We start from the raw sequence: 15,449 nt of genomic DNA, 5'->3' as shown, positions 1-15,449 counted from the left end.
ATTTCTACTCTCTGATTTATTTTACAAGCACTTTAGAATTCTTAACATAAAAGATAGCATTCAAAGCTTTAGTATAAAATTAGATCTATATTAGACTTTTCTCATGAGTTTTTACTCACTTTTGGAAGAATACCTATTGGTATAATAGATATAATGAAGATTTTGTGTTTGTTGCGTGTTTTGTTTTATTAGAATCGCATAGTCACACATGCACTTGCAGATATGGGCACTCTATCCCTTTATTATACCCCCAAGTATTGTTCATTGATTGTTCAGTCCTTGCAATCTTTTTATCAACCGACACATGAGAACGAATGTCCATGTAATTAAATACTGGGGCATGTTGCTCTTATCAATATTAGTTTCTGAAAATGGCTGACTAGATTTCTACCAAAAAGTGGTCAGCTTCTTTTTGTGTTACAAATGCACCTGCTAGTCATTTGTTATCCTCTTTCTCTTGGGGTGGATATGTGCGCATTATAAATGTTGTTATTATTATTATTATTATTCTCTCCTATGAATACTACAGTGAAATTCCGCATCCCGCCAGCTTTCTTCAGCAACTATGTGAGAGTCAGTTCTCTGACTCAGTCCATAGAAGCCTTGCCAAACCACTTTCTTGATGTCCCAGAGGCCTGTGGTATGCATACATCGTACGAGGTAATGATCACTATTCTGAATTTTTACACAATGCATGCTTGAATTGGCAACATCTCATCGTAGACTTCTTTACTTGTTTCTTAGCTCATATCTCAGATTCTAACCATTATCTTACACATTTTTGTTTTCTGTAGTAGGAAGCATCAATTATGTAGAAATCTTCATTGTTGGAAATTGCTGGCATAACATTTTGACAACCCTGTAATTGTTGAGGAAGGCTAAAAAATCTGAAATTTGTCTTAAAAAGTCTTCTAAATTTGCTATGTTTGAAGTAGCATCATGTACTGTACACCATTTCAAGATGAAGTTTGTTTGGGAAAATATATACATGCAGCATTATAGTAAAGATCTTCTACATCATAGTTTTCTTGATCTCTACGAATAATTGATGCTACAGCGGACCTTATTTCAATTTACATAGTTAGTGAAGGCCTTCTGTACAGTATACGAGTACAGGTTTATCATTATCAAGAGCGTCTATATAAGCTACTTCTGCATATATTATACATTTTGTATCATATAATATACATGTAGTTGGCATCACATTGGACTCTTTCAGCATTTAGATTCCCATGTAGACACTATCTAATATACAAGCATATACAGCATATTTTATATTTGCCAGTCTTATATGATTTTTTATAACCAAGAGTGATTATAACTGTGTTTAAAAATGGATATATAACCATGTTTTATTGTAAGATTTTGGCATATCCTGAATGAATTCATATTGAATTCTTGTTTACGTCTGATTTACGTCATCACAAAATTCAAAACCATTTTGAAAGGAGTAGATGATAAGATAGATGTGTGCTAGAGCTTTAATCCACATAGAGTGGTGAAGTGTGACGTCATCAAAAATCTATTTTTAGAATTTCTCAATTTTTTCTTCATATTCCGAAAGAACACCCAAAATAATGTCCAAATGTAGAAAACCAATTGAATATGTTAAATATTGGCTGAGATATGACCATCTGAATGAATATATGTCCTATGGGAACTCAGTGTTATATGCTCTGGCTCCTAACCATTAGGAGCCAGAGCATATAACACTGAGTTCCTATGGAGAGTATCTTTATTCAGATGGTCATATCTCAGCCAATATTTAACATATTCAATTGGTTTTTCGACATTTGGACATTATTTTTGATGTTCTTTCGGAAAATGAAGAAAAAAAATTGAGAAATTCTAAAAATAGATTTTTATGACGTCACAGCTTCGGTACTCTATAGAAGGTACCGGTACTTGTATAGTGAAAGAAAGTATTTTCAAAAGTACGTAATTTTGCACCTGTTTTCTCCCATCTCATCGCCCATTATTCCACAGACCGGTGCAGAAGACTCGTTGTTTGTTACTATTGATAAGATACACGAGGTGATTTCCTGGAAAATGTGGGAAAAAGAGAATAAATAGATTCTCAAATCCAAATTATTACCTCTAATGTACTAAATGTGGTGTATATAGTATGTAGATAGTCGATGGTGATGTAAACATGGTCTCTTTCCTCACACAGCCTTGCATGCATTACTGTATTTAAAAAAAGATTAAATGGCCAAGTTTATATTCTCATTTCTTGTTCATCTCCTATCTGCACTCCCCCCCCCCCCAAGGACGGGTGATAACATGCAGGAATCACTTTATACAGTGCGTCCCAGAAAAAACGAAACCGAGAATTATTGATGTTTTATCATAACTAAATCACAATTATAATTAATATATGATACATATTGAAAAAGGTTAGATCCTCCTCTTTCATTTGATGCAACTCATATGATTCATATCTCACGCATGAGTGATTAAAAGCAATTTGAAGAGAGGAAACCAAAAAGTCTTGTGTCATTTATTAATTATAATTGTGATTAAGTTATGATAAATCATTGATAGTTCTCGGTTTCGTTTTTTTCTGGGACGCACTGTATAATGTTGAATGGCCTTGAATGGGATTCAAGGTATATCGCACAATCTGAAGAGCGTATTTCATGAGTCAGCACAATAGGCCTGTCCTCATCAGCCCAAGTTTGCCAAAAAGCCTGCTATTTTACCTATCCAGATCGCAAATAAGCCAGTTAATTGGCGTCTCCATCAGACCGCAGTTGCAATTAGTGGGATATTTGGTCGAGAAAATATCCTGAAAAATCTTGGTCTTGTTTCCAAAATATCCGCTATTTCCGAAATAGCGGGATAATTTGCATCCATCCGAGCTAGTTTGTGATGAGTGTATCGGTCTGGTGAAGACGCGATTTTGAGCTTCGGGACAATATTCAGAGTCTGAAAATAGCGGGATATTTGGCAAACTCGAGCTGATGAAACAGGCATAATGAGTAAAATATTCTCAAAGCGAATGTAATGTACCTTTGTATCCTCCTTCAGGCCATTCAATATTACTTTTATTTATTTGTATGAAAACCTCATACCTGAATTTCCACCATTATGACCATTACATCCATAGATGCATGAATAAGAAATGAGAAACATTTTCGTTGGCCTTTACAGCTCATAATTTCTGCTATACATGTATTGTGAATAATTGTGCTTCTTTGTAGAAATAATTTTCTTCTGTTTTTACTACAGCATTTTTTTTCAGACTAAATCTTCATAAAATGTATACCCAGCTTAAGCATGCACTTGAACATATATATTGGTATATATTGCAATATAATAGCCAAACTTATGCTTATGCACAAGAGTACAGAGTCTATTTATTTAACCTGCATGGAGTGATCAATGTATGCATGATGCATGAGCAATGTTGCATGAACTTTATTGTTGTATTCAGTTAAACAAAACCTCTTTCAGCTGTTAAAAGAAAATCTATCCTTTAATTTTCCATGATTTTCCCTCCTTACCTTCTTTCAATCTAACCTTCTTAATAGGACGAATGGCGTATTGTGGTAAGCAAAATTGAGTGCTGAAAATGTGATATAACATGGCTGCAGTTTGCGGAGTGGTTGTCTTTTCAATATCGCTAAACCAGTCTTAATTTGTGTACATGCATGTATACGTCATGATTACAGCAGTTAACAATATTTGTACGAACTAATTTACTAGTACTGTTATTATCATATTTGTTGCTTTGATATACAATTTTATACATGGAAATATATTATCTGTGACTAACCCGTGATATTGTTTATAATGTTGTGCAGTTATTTTTTTTTTTTTATTGCAACATATTTAATGTTTTGTAATTTGTACAATAACAAGTGTGTTTATATTTACGTCTGAATAAGACATTAACAAGGGAGTGGCATTGTGAGAATAGAAATAGAACTAACTTGTACATGAAAATGATGTGTTTTTGCCAGTTATTTTTCTTAAAGGCATTGTTTAACGATGTTAAATCTGAGATACATGATCCTACGTGTTAGCAGTGTCTTTGATATGATGTGATATTGAAGCCCCTACAACAATCGCGCTTCAAAAGGATCATGAAGTGCCTCAAAACATTAAAAAGTCTTTGAGTGACCGGTTTTACCATACTCATTTTCCCCAATAGAATGTAGTATTTTAAATAATTATTTTTTGAAATTTCGATTTCCAATCATAAATATCTTGATGATCAAACAGGGGGCTTTAATATTACACCATATCAAAGACACTGATAACACATAGGCTTGAAAAAGTCATTTGGTTCCTGACTGACCTAAGGGTGTATAATTATAATTTCAGCATGAGCTAAATCCTGGATTTTGTTTCAGAATCTGAGACAAAGATACCCAATCCCTTTGATATCTGCTTGCAGAGGGATGGAGGGTGGGGGGGGGGGGGGGGGGGGCTCAGAGGCATAAAGGGTGAAGCCTCACACATAAATGCCTTTTGAGATTTTAAACACAGATGTTAGTACATCAGTTCGAAAATAATCTTATGTTTAGATATTGGTGTTCTGTCTAATGACTACTTTATTTGTAAGATGTCTGTGGTCCCTTGAAAGATCTTTTGTTTTGTAAAATGTTTAGTTTGCATCATTTCTAACTGATTTATAAACTTGATCCTGTTTTGCCTAAGATGGCTGGAAATCAAGTTCAGAAGGTAAGAATGTCTGATGTTTTAAAATCTGGGAACGAAAGGCATTTGACTTGTGGGTTTTCAATCTTCACTATCCATCTTTTCTCATTATCTCTCTTTCTGTTTTCCTTTTCACGATAGCTCAATAACTTTTGATTCTGAGCAATATAAATATACCCAATACATGAGTCCAAAAGGCAAACATGTCTACACTCATTGGGTGAAGGTTGTTGTATGACTGCGTTTGATGCTTGGAATTAAAAAAAAGGAAAATAAGCTTTCAAACCCTGAAATTGGCAACACATTGAGAAGTTAAAAAGCATTGCTTTTCTATTCAAATTGGCCACGTTTTCAAATTTTTTGCTTAAAGGTTTTTCATTTTATCTCTTTCTTTTCTTTTTTCTGGGGGGGAGGGATGTCTACCTCATTTTATATATTTCTTTATTATATTTACGCCTTTTCTTTTCTTTTTATCTATACTGTACCTCTCTCTCTCTGCATAGGAATTACCTCTTTATATGACCTTCTGGATATTTTTTTTTCTTTGATAGTTTTACTTACTTTTTCTGTTCTTCCTGATTGCATCTTTCTTTCTACTTTATAAATATCTATTTGTTACAACTTTTGTTTCTGAATGAATATGTCATTGTATCTCTTTGTCTTTGTTTATTTGACTCTTTCCCCTTCTGCCTCCTCCCCTTGGCCTCTTTAATTTGATTTCTTTTCTGTTTTGCGTATGTGTATATTTATGCACCTCTTTTCTTTCTCCTCTCCCCTGTCTATCTTCTATCTCTCGATTCCCCCCTCTCGCTCTCTCTTGTTTGTTTTCTCTTTGAGAAAAATTAAGTATTGATAATCATTTATCAATATCTTGTTACAATTTCTGCTGTAAACTTTGGCTGTTGGAACTCAGCACTGGTTTCCTTTTGTGGGAACTTAGCCCTTGTCTATAATTGCATTTTGGGGTACTTGCCTTTCTGGTGTTCTTTTATGATTTTACTTGAAGTGAGTTACATTTATGTGTTGATTATTAAGATGGAATCTGTGTATTGAGTTTGTCAGTTCTGTATTGTCTTCAGTTTTACATTGTCAAAGGTAGACTGATTTGTAAGTGTCTGTGTTTGGTCAAACTCCAGGGAACATGGACTCGATCTTCTAATGCACTCTTGGAATTCTCTGGAATTTTGGTATGGACAGGAGGATCGCATTGAAGTGACTGCTGAGGCTCAAACAATAGCCATACTCTGGCTGTTTGCATGCAACTCTATGTTCACTTGCATAAATTGTTTAACTCTCCTTCCCATCTTTTCTCTTGGGAAACTATTATTTCTTGACTGATTCATCCCATTCTGCACTCATTGCAATGGAATTTTATGGTATCTTTGGGAATCAGATTGCTGTGTATGGTCAGAAAGTTCCCTTTTTACATGAAATTTGAAATATGTTTCATAATTTGTGATTAAAAAAAGAGCAAGATTCATCTCTATTTTTTCGCATAATGTTCCAGTCATGAAATGAATATGCAATTGCAACGATTGTGCATCTAGTATCAAATACATGGTAACTGTGTACCTACTGTAAGAAGTTGATATTTGATTTGATATATCTTAATGTGTGAGAGACGGTAGACCTCTTCCAATAGCATTAGAGGAAAGGAAATAAAAAAGAACTTACAGACATCTCTGTGTCATGGCAAACATGAATGATGCATTAAAGAGTTCTCGGTCACACTCCATCATTATAATCTCTAAGAATTTGATTTTATTATAAAGCTTTTGAAAACCATGTTTGATATATCTTAATTAAACCTATTTGAAAGTCATTAAAAATTAAGATAAATGTGTCAAATGTGTTACTAGTAGAAGGATTACAAGAAAGACCATAATGATTTGTTTGTATGGTTGGGGGAGGGGGGTAGAGAAAGGAGAAATTCTCTGTTTTGTGTTGGGACAAACTTGTGGGTATGTCTGATAATTCAATCAATAAATGGCATAAAATATTCTTGACAACATTCCTAAGAAATAACAAAATTAGCCATTTTTATCTACGGTACTTAATTTTCATTTATTTATCCATATTTGCCATGTATGGCATTTTTATCGAAAAACAATGCAATATATCAGAGTTTGGCAGCAATCGATGTGAGTATTATTAGCTGAAAGTATCTTTAATGTTTAAATTCATGTATTTGGTGTAGAGCTTGCATTTATGTGCTTGAATCAGTCTTGTGGACACCAATGTTCAGTAGATTGGCAGGCCTGTACCCCTCTGTAATGGATTATATCTCTATCACTCTGTCTTGTGAACTTCATTGATCCAATGTTTCTCATGGTTGATCCAGTTGTGCCACTCTCTCCTAAACTTCCCTTAGGATGTTGTACAGTCTTTAGGGTTACACCATGTAATCCTTTCAAAGGAATAAGAGCCCCAAAGAGTACTGGTGAGCTCTCCTAAGATCTCTCTGATTCTCAAGAAGACAATCAGAGCATACTGATCAAAACGTTGAGAACCAAAGGCTCTTAGCGGAACTCACCAGCTGTTTTCAGGGCTCTTATTCAAATTACACTGTGTAACCCTGAAAAATGTACCTTCAATTCAGTATCTCCACGTTGAAAATTATTGCTGATACTTAAATTCTCTCAAGATATGGGATTTTATCTTTCACTGGATTATTAGTACTCTGTGCTTTACGCTTTTCGTGTGTCATATTCTGAAAAGGGAAAGTAAGGTTCTCTAAACTTCCTCTGTCTTTTATTGGATATCTTATTACTACTGTATGTGCAGTTGGGTGCTCGGGTAATTTTGTGTACTTTAATGTGCTCTGTTCTGATTGGTTTCTGTGGGCTAGGTTTAAATTTTACCAATTTTCATTAGGTTGTAATGGGTATCAGTAAATTTCAAGCAATTCCATACTATATGTTAGTCATCGTCAGGTTAGTCAGTGTGAGAGATACATGTAATGTAACTTAGGACAGAGAATTTCAAAAATGTGTGTTTTCCCCAGATCAGCTCAACCTCAGTGGGTAATTTTAAGAAATCTTAATAGTAATTTAATCTCAATCTTAACAAGTAATGTACAATTATTTAATATGGGCAGTACATGTATTTGAAATCTGACGAATCAATCTCACAACACATCAGAGATGATGTTCTTCTTCTTGGAGGTAATAGCGAATGTAACTATGAATAAGAATTACTTTTTGTAAACTTTGTGCATGTGTGTTACTGTACTGATATGTCTACATCTACTCAAGATTTGTGAGATATGTAGAATGCAATAATAATTTTGGGTTAAAGTAAATATCGGCAAATCAGAAGCTATGGTTATCATTATTTTAACAGCTCAATTATGAATGTAGGAAACTGGCAGAAACGTAAATATTGTATGTTTTGCTGTGAGTTTTAAGCATTAAGAGCCTATAAGGAGATACTAATTGGCAGAGTAGGAATTCAAGGAGACAGGTGCAGGAATGATGGAAGGCGATAAACAAAATGAAGAGCAAAGAACGGGGATGCAAAAATAGATATTTTTAACAGTGTGAAATTCATTGGGATATCACAGGCACTAATGCACAACTTTCATAACCTTTGATACATGCAGACTTGACTAATTTACTAACATTTTACATTGGTGGTACAATACACAGCGCAGAGTGAATTAAGTGATTCAGTATTTTATCCTGTTCATTAATTCAATATTTACCACCAAAAACTTTGTAATATCGAGATTGTCTTCAATATCTATTAATTTAATATTTGGTAAAATAAAAGCCTTTCTTTTAATTACAAATAACATTTGTTGCTTGAAAATAGCTGTATTGTAAACAAAACTTTGAATGAAAATAAGCAATGGCTATCAGCGCAAAGATGCACTATGAATTATTTGACTTGATTTGCTAAAAACAAACTAAAGTCATTCACTTAGGCCAAGGGCATATTTGATGTGGAATATAATGCTATTGTTTTCAATATTAATTCATTGTACTGCAGAATTCTGGTTTGTATTTTGTTAAAGAAAATCCTCCATTTTCATAATTCATCTTGTTGTATATCACCAACCTGTATATACAGACTGTCTTAGGAGATGACCAGTATGTCTTCACAAGACTCAACCAAGTCCTAGATGCGATGCCGTCCACTAAGACCCTGAGCCACGTCCTGCAGCCCAGACCAGCCACACCTTTCCATGGTGAGTACCTGGGGGTGTTTCACAAAGCCTTTTTTCAACGACGAATGATAAAAATCAGTGACAAATCTGCTGATAACCAATCAGAAGCAAGGATTTCAGTAGCTTATAACAAAAACTGTCATTTGTCACTGATGACAAGTTTTGTGAAACATCCCCCTGGTCGGCTTAGAGCCAGAAGAGAGTTCAAGGGCAATCCAACCCTTGGAAACATTTCATTTGTATGAAAGCAGAAATATAAGAGAAACAGAATAGCGAAAGTTTGAAATAAATCGGACCAAAAATAAGAAAGTTATGAGTGTTTGAAATATGAGATCACTAAGTCTATGCGTATCGCAAGTCGGTAGTTTGGTCACTACATTGCGACGTATTCATGGACAAATTTCCAATTTGTTGTGTTACAAATATATAATAAATCAAGCTTTTTATCCTTTATAAGCACCTTTTTTGTCAGGGCACCTCTCAAAATATTGGGGGTAGCATAATATCATGTAATGTTCTTTAACAATGGGCTGCCATTGAGTGAATGATATTAGTAGTAAGTATTTTACCTGCAATTAAAGGCAAAGACCAGTTTTGGAAATGCCCCCCTCTCAAAAATGAAATGGAAGCTCTTACTACCAATCATGTGAAAGAATATGTTTTGACTAATACGTGATTGTACAAATTTTACAGGGAAACCGCCTACTATAATTGATATATTTGGTAAATTATCATGGATAGATATCGCGAATGCACTTCAACGTTGAACATTTGGGCATACATTTCTGCTGTTTTGCGAATTTAAGTTGAAGTATTGCCATGTAAACCTCTGAAGGCAATATTTAAACAATATGGAATGGATATTTTGCACCCAAAACCCTTGAACCACAATTTTACCACTACCAGTCTTTATCTTTAAACATCTCCTCTCTCTTCTCTCTTACTCCCACAACCTCAAGGTCCTTCCGTTGCCTCTGTGAATGGTACAGCCCTCCAGCCCAACGTGGCTGACATGGGGGTCTATGCCAGCGCTAGCCATTCATTCATCAAGAGCAAGCGAGAGACAGAGATCTGGGAGATATGTCATAACATAGTCAGCAAAATCCCCAAAGGATGGAACAGGGTAAGTTCCCTTTGAAAGTGATTTCAAGGTTGCATATACAGTCAAACCTGCTTTAGTGACTACCTGTCAACAAAGACCACCTCTCTACAAAGACCACCTTTTTGTTTCCCTTGAAAATGGTTTCTCATTGAAACATGAACTAAAGGAACCTTTCTACAAAGACCACCTGTCTACTAAGACCACTTTTTGTGTTTCCCTTGAGTGGTCGCTATAGGCAGGTTTGACTGTAGTAAAAGACTGAGAGTGATACTGTGCATTTTGTCCATTACAACGTATGACTTTTATCAATTTATCAAAAATCATCAAAATGGTTCTTTTAGTATCACTACTAATAGGCAGTGGTCATGTCAAGAGACTTTTCATTTTGGGATAATAATGATAATAATAATAATAAAAACAAAGACAAATATTGATAAAGTTGTACAGAACACATTGTATGGAATCTCCCCTAATAATGTTCTTAAAACTTGAAATAAATTTTTGTAGCGCAGTAGAATATATACTTAATGTTGGATAGTTTCTGCGCTCTATAAATGTATTTTTATTATTATATTATTATTTGTTTGAAGATGGATGATCCTCTTGGCAGCAATTTCATTATGTATCGATCACATATCAAAGATTCATAGTCTGTAACACAGCCAAAATGGTGATGACAGAAGAGTACTCAAAGACAATACCTGTTGTAAAAAAGTATTTTTTTCAATTAATAAATTCTTGAAAGATTGGATGTTGGACATTTCATTATACATTCAAGTACCGTATTGTTAAAATTCTGCTTCTTGTTCCACAGGATTACATCACAGAGCGTGTTCGTAAGATCGGTGGTGATACTCCTTTCAATCGCTTTGTTCTGAGAGAGATTGACTTGATGATCAGACTCATAGCTGATCTCAAAGCTACATTCAATGTGAGTATAAGATTGGTGGGGATACTCCTTTCAATCGCTTTGTTCTGAGAGAGATTGACTTAATGATCAGACTCATAGCTGATCTCAAAGCTACTTCAACGTGAGTATATTAGAGTGTCCTGCATTAGTTGATGGAATACTTGAGAAGAAAGCAATAAATAATGAAAACATCCATGAGAGAAAGATGATATAAAATTTTCGGGTAACCTTTGGCTGTATAGTGGTTTGTTCATGTTTTCATTATTTATCGCTTTCTTTTACAATGTAAGTTTGATGTTTATTGAGATTTACCTTGAGTCAAATCTCATGTCAGTCGTTTAGCAAAGATTTGATGCATCCTGTGGGTTTCCTCCCGTTGAATTTCATATTAAAGTTGTTAGGTTAAACCAACATGTAGATAAAGTTGGGCCAATATTTAATTCCAAATAAAAATAGTTATCCTGTGATAGATAATATGTAGAATAACAGAATACCTATTTGTAGACAATTTTTCATGTTGCCGACAGAAGCGCACAATCACTAATACTTGCCAAATCTATTGACTCGTTAGATTTGATGTTAATTAATGAATAAGTAAATGCTTAATAAATTAACGGGGACCTAGTAGGATGCAAAATTCATTGTAGTGTGTTCTGCAATATGAGCAACTGTACAATGGCACCTGGCAGGAAAGCTCCCTAGGGAGTGGAGAGTGTACATATGTTGTGTGCAGGAAATCCTGAATTCAATGACTGGGGTAATAATATCTCTGTAAAGCGCTTTAAAGAGACATTGTAGATAAATGAAGCGCTTTTATTTTAAAAAAACTGAATATTATTATCATAACTGTTATTCTCTAGAATCTATTCAGATATTTAAACTTTATTTCAAAATCCTCTATGCCCGACAGAAACTGAAACACCTCTGTGAGAATCCCAACGAGACGTTCGGTGATCAGATGTCAGAACGACTGATAGACATCGCCGATGATCTCTTCCATCATCGAATCCCTTCCGTCTGGGCTGGGTTGTGCGGTGACTCCGCCCCACCTCCTAACTGGTTCCTAGCTCAGTGGATGTCAGATCTGAGTCATCGATGCCAACACCTAGAGAGGATTATAGTACAGGTAATGCATGGGGATTCTCATGATATGTTCTTTAAGTATAAGGCGTTTCTAGATTGCTCTGAAATAACAAGGCTTTTTTGTCTTCAATTTTTCCCATAAAGAACATTTCTGGCCAAGAAAATGGTTGTCATAGGCAACTGGTGAAAGTTTACACCTTGAAAATAACTTGTTTTCAAGACAACTCTCTAAGAATTGTATATGTATCATCAATTTGATGCACATGTATATTTAAATTTTGTTGTTGTTAATGCCAAGAATAAATGAAAAGAAATCAACTCCACTTTAACAAGAACAAAAGAACAAAAGAGATTTTTTTCTAAACCATGATATATATCATAGCCAAATTATTCATATATCATAAACATCAACATCAACATCAATAACATGTACCAATCCAAAGTAAACTTTGTACGGTTGGGAATAGGTCTTTTGTGAGGCAGCAAAATTATATAACCTATTTCTACATTTCTCCTTTGTGTCTCCACCAGGGTAAGGACAAGTTCCCTGCCTACTGGCTTGGAGCATTCTTCCATCCCCGAGCTCTACTAGCCCTACTCAAACAAGATGCCATTAGGGCGTATGGACATAACATCTCACAATCTGAGCCGGTAGTCTTCCAGACGGAGATCACGGCTAGGGATAAAGACCATGTAAGTCATTTCACTATTTTTATTTATTTATTTATTTATAATTTTTTTTTTTTTTTGGTTTTTTTTTTTTTTTTTTTTTTTTTTGGGGGGGGGGGGGTCATACTTGTACTTTTGACATATGCTCACAATCATCTTTGTCAACTGTCCTCTTGATTCTACAATTTTATAGTTGTTATTGTTTATTTGTTTTAAAAAAAAATTGGGAATTATTCTCCATGTTATGATTCTAATCAATGATTTATTTATATTCTTGTATTGTGTGTGTTGTTGGGAGGGGGAGGGGGGCTGGTCAGTCTACTTAGATGCAGGGGTTGACCATGGACCTGTGGTCTACCCAGACAGAAATTATAGCTAGGGATGAAGATGATCGATACAGATGAAGTTCTTGTGACTGTTTTTCATAGCTATAATCTTCACTTTAATCTGTGGGTTAGTTCTTGGTTAGAGGAAGGGGGGGGGGGGGGATTAAACAAGTGGTCAATCTTCTTAGTCACAGTTTGAACCCATAGGTATATTATTATTATTATTATTATTATTTATTCGACCATAAAAACACATTCAGCATGTACAGTGTATATAGGTGTATACAGAGTGAAATAGGAAAAATACAAAGTAAGATAAAGAAGGAATAGCATGTGGGTCAGGGTGCACAAAAGCGAAATTCTTCCCTGTTGCCCGGGGGCATGTGCACCCTCACATGCCATTCCGAGACATAATAGAATATATTGCAAGGTTCACATTATATAAGTATACAAAATAATTACAAACAATCATTCAGAAAATCATGATTAAATTAAATTTCGATAAATGCATTAAGAGGATATGAAGCTGCAATGAATAGAGTGCTTTAAGATTTGTATGCAGAAAAAACTTAAAACTTAAAATAACCAGAACACAATTAACATAAATCGTCATTATTCAATTGATCCAACGGTGTCTCATTCAAAGAAATTCTAATTAAAAAGAAAAAAGAAGAGATGTGTAATTGTTCAAGGTAAATCTGACCAGCAATTTCTTGTATATAACAAAAATATACATATGAATAGAGCGTAAATATTGTTTTGGGCTATACAGTCAAGGAAATTATAAAACGTCATGTACCACAATAATGTACAATTTTTGCAGAAATTAAAGGTGCAATAAGCATTAGGATTGATAATCATTCACAAAATATTGAGTAGGGCCTATGGTGTTATCATTTAAGAAGAGTGGCATAATGTGGATATGAAGCTATCAATGTGGACCATTGTTCCAGGTTCAATTAATATAATCATTGTATCATTGAAAGAGAAAAAAAAAAAAAAAAAAAAAAAAAAAAAAAAAAAAAAAAAAAAAATTAAACAAGTAACATTCTGAATCCAGTGTTTCAATAAGTTCTTGGATATTGATAAACAATGATTATTAAAGAAAAGGAGGAATCCCCCACTCTCAGTGAGGAAGCCCCTCTCAGTTTGAAAATTAGTTAGAATCGAGAAGGGACCGCTTCATAGAGAGTAGAATTTTCTAATAATTCAGTTAGATACAACCCTTGCTCTAAGATCATGTGTGACAAAAGGAAAACGAAACCATAGACAAACATCTTACGGAAACCCCATTTTAGACAAAAGGTTGAACCCAGAATCTGATTAAAAATTTGAGTAAAAATAGGGGCCTTAGTCCTCGAGACAGAAATCAAATCAATTAAAGATCATGTAAGTTTTGTAGCTGTAGTCTGCTCTAAAATCTGTGTTTCGGTTGTTTGAGGAGGGGGTTGTCAGTTAACTCAGACAGGGTAACAAGTATTAATTGGTATTGGGGATAATGCATTATTTTGTATACAAATTTCCTTATTCCATAGTGTTTTAAATTCTACCCTCTAAATTACGTCTTTCTCTACTGCTACGGTTGTTACATTTACAATACTTATTTTACCAGGAACCTATAATATACAAGCACTGCTTTTCAATAGGTTCCTCACAGTCTACTTAATCTATTTTATGAATTGAGAATCATTGAGACGTGCTCATACATAATACATGAATTGTATAATTTTAAATTTATATGTACACCTGTATGTCTATATTTTTTGTAACATACGGAACAAATAAAACTTGAATTTGAAGTTGCATATTTTGTTTTCTTTGTGTAACTACAGGTTCGTGACCCCCCTCAGGAAGGCATGTTTGTGTACGGTGTGTACGTCTGGGGCTGCTCCTGGGAGAAGACGACCGGTGAACTCCAGGACTCCCCTCCCCGCCACGGCGCCACCCTGCTACCCATCATCCACATCACCACCATGCCTTACAGTGAGAAGCCTGCGTACAATGAGCAGCGCACCAGTGAGATGTACCTGTGTCCCGTGTACCCCACCAGGATCTGCGCTAGGTCACCGGTGTTCCTCCTGGACGTGAAGCACGATAATGTGTCTGCGTCCAAGTGGGCGTTGCGAGGCTTGGCAGCCACCATCAGGCCCTATTAGCAAACGTTGTTAAGTGGCTCCGTGAAGTACAGGGTTCACTCTGCATTACTAAAATCTGTTGGGACCGCAAAAGATGCCTAGTCTTATGCAAAATTGGAGTAAGGATGTTGAAATATCATATTATTTTTGCATAGGTTCGTTACAAAATTGATTCAACTGAGGGAAAGTTTAGCTTAATCGACTTAGAGTTATGCAGAGTTAACTGTATTGTAGATTATTCCTTGAAATTGAGGAATCTTTCAACATACTTACATACACACATCCTAGGGCTCGACAACGACAGGTGCCCAGGACACATGGGTGCGAAAAATCTAAGTCTGGACCCCGATTCTTTTTGTGGCGCTCAAAAACAGAAAAAATAAGAAGAAAT

At 35.0% G+C, this 15,449-nt stretch overlaps 1 protein-coding gene across 6 annotated transcripts in view; it reads left to right on the top strand.

The window, feature by feature from the left end:
• Nucleotides 1-15,262, top strand: part of LOC577805 (dynein heavy chain 8, axonemal) — a 92,517-nt gene extending 77,255 nt beyond the window's left edge. For 4 of the 6 annotated variants that reach the window (XM_030994722.1, XM_030994719.1, XM_030994717.1 and 1 more), the window contains 8 exons: nt 530-660; nt 1,987-2,034; nt 8,737-8,854; nt 9,793-9,956; nt 10,750-10,866; nt 11,756-11,971; nt 12,460-12,621; nt 14,756-15,262. In XM_030994722.1, coding sequence (XP_030850582.1) covers nt 530-660; nt 1,987-2,034; nt 8,737-8,854; nt 9,793-9,956; nt 10,750-10,866; nt 11,756-11,971; nt 12,460-12,621; nt 14,756-15,079 — 1,280 coding nt within the window. In that variant the 3' untranslated portion in view covers nt 15,080-15,262. Of the gene's footprint in view, nt 1-529; nt 661-1,986; nt 2,035-3,533; nt 3,552-8,736; nt 8,855-9,792; nt 9,957-10,749; nt 10,867-11,755; nt 11,972-12,459; nt 12,622-14,755 lie in introns of all 6 variants that reach the window. The other 2 variants (XM_030994720.1, XM_030994721.1) reach the window with 2 other exon arrangements.
• Nucleotides 15,263-15,449: the final 187 nt, after the last annotated feature.

Source organism: Strongylocentrotus purpuratus, unplaced genomic scaffold, assembly GCF_000002235.5.
Source record: "Strongylocentrotus purpuratus isolate Spur 01 unplaced genomic scaffold, Spur_5.0 spur5_scaffold_21, whole genome shotgun sequence".
Taxonomy (NCBI): Eukaryota; Metazoa; Echinodermata; class Echinoidea; order Camarodonta; family Strongylocentrotidae; genus Strongylocentrotus; species Strongylocentrotus purpuratus.
This window is presented reverse-complemented; position numbering and strand designations above follow the sequence as displayed.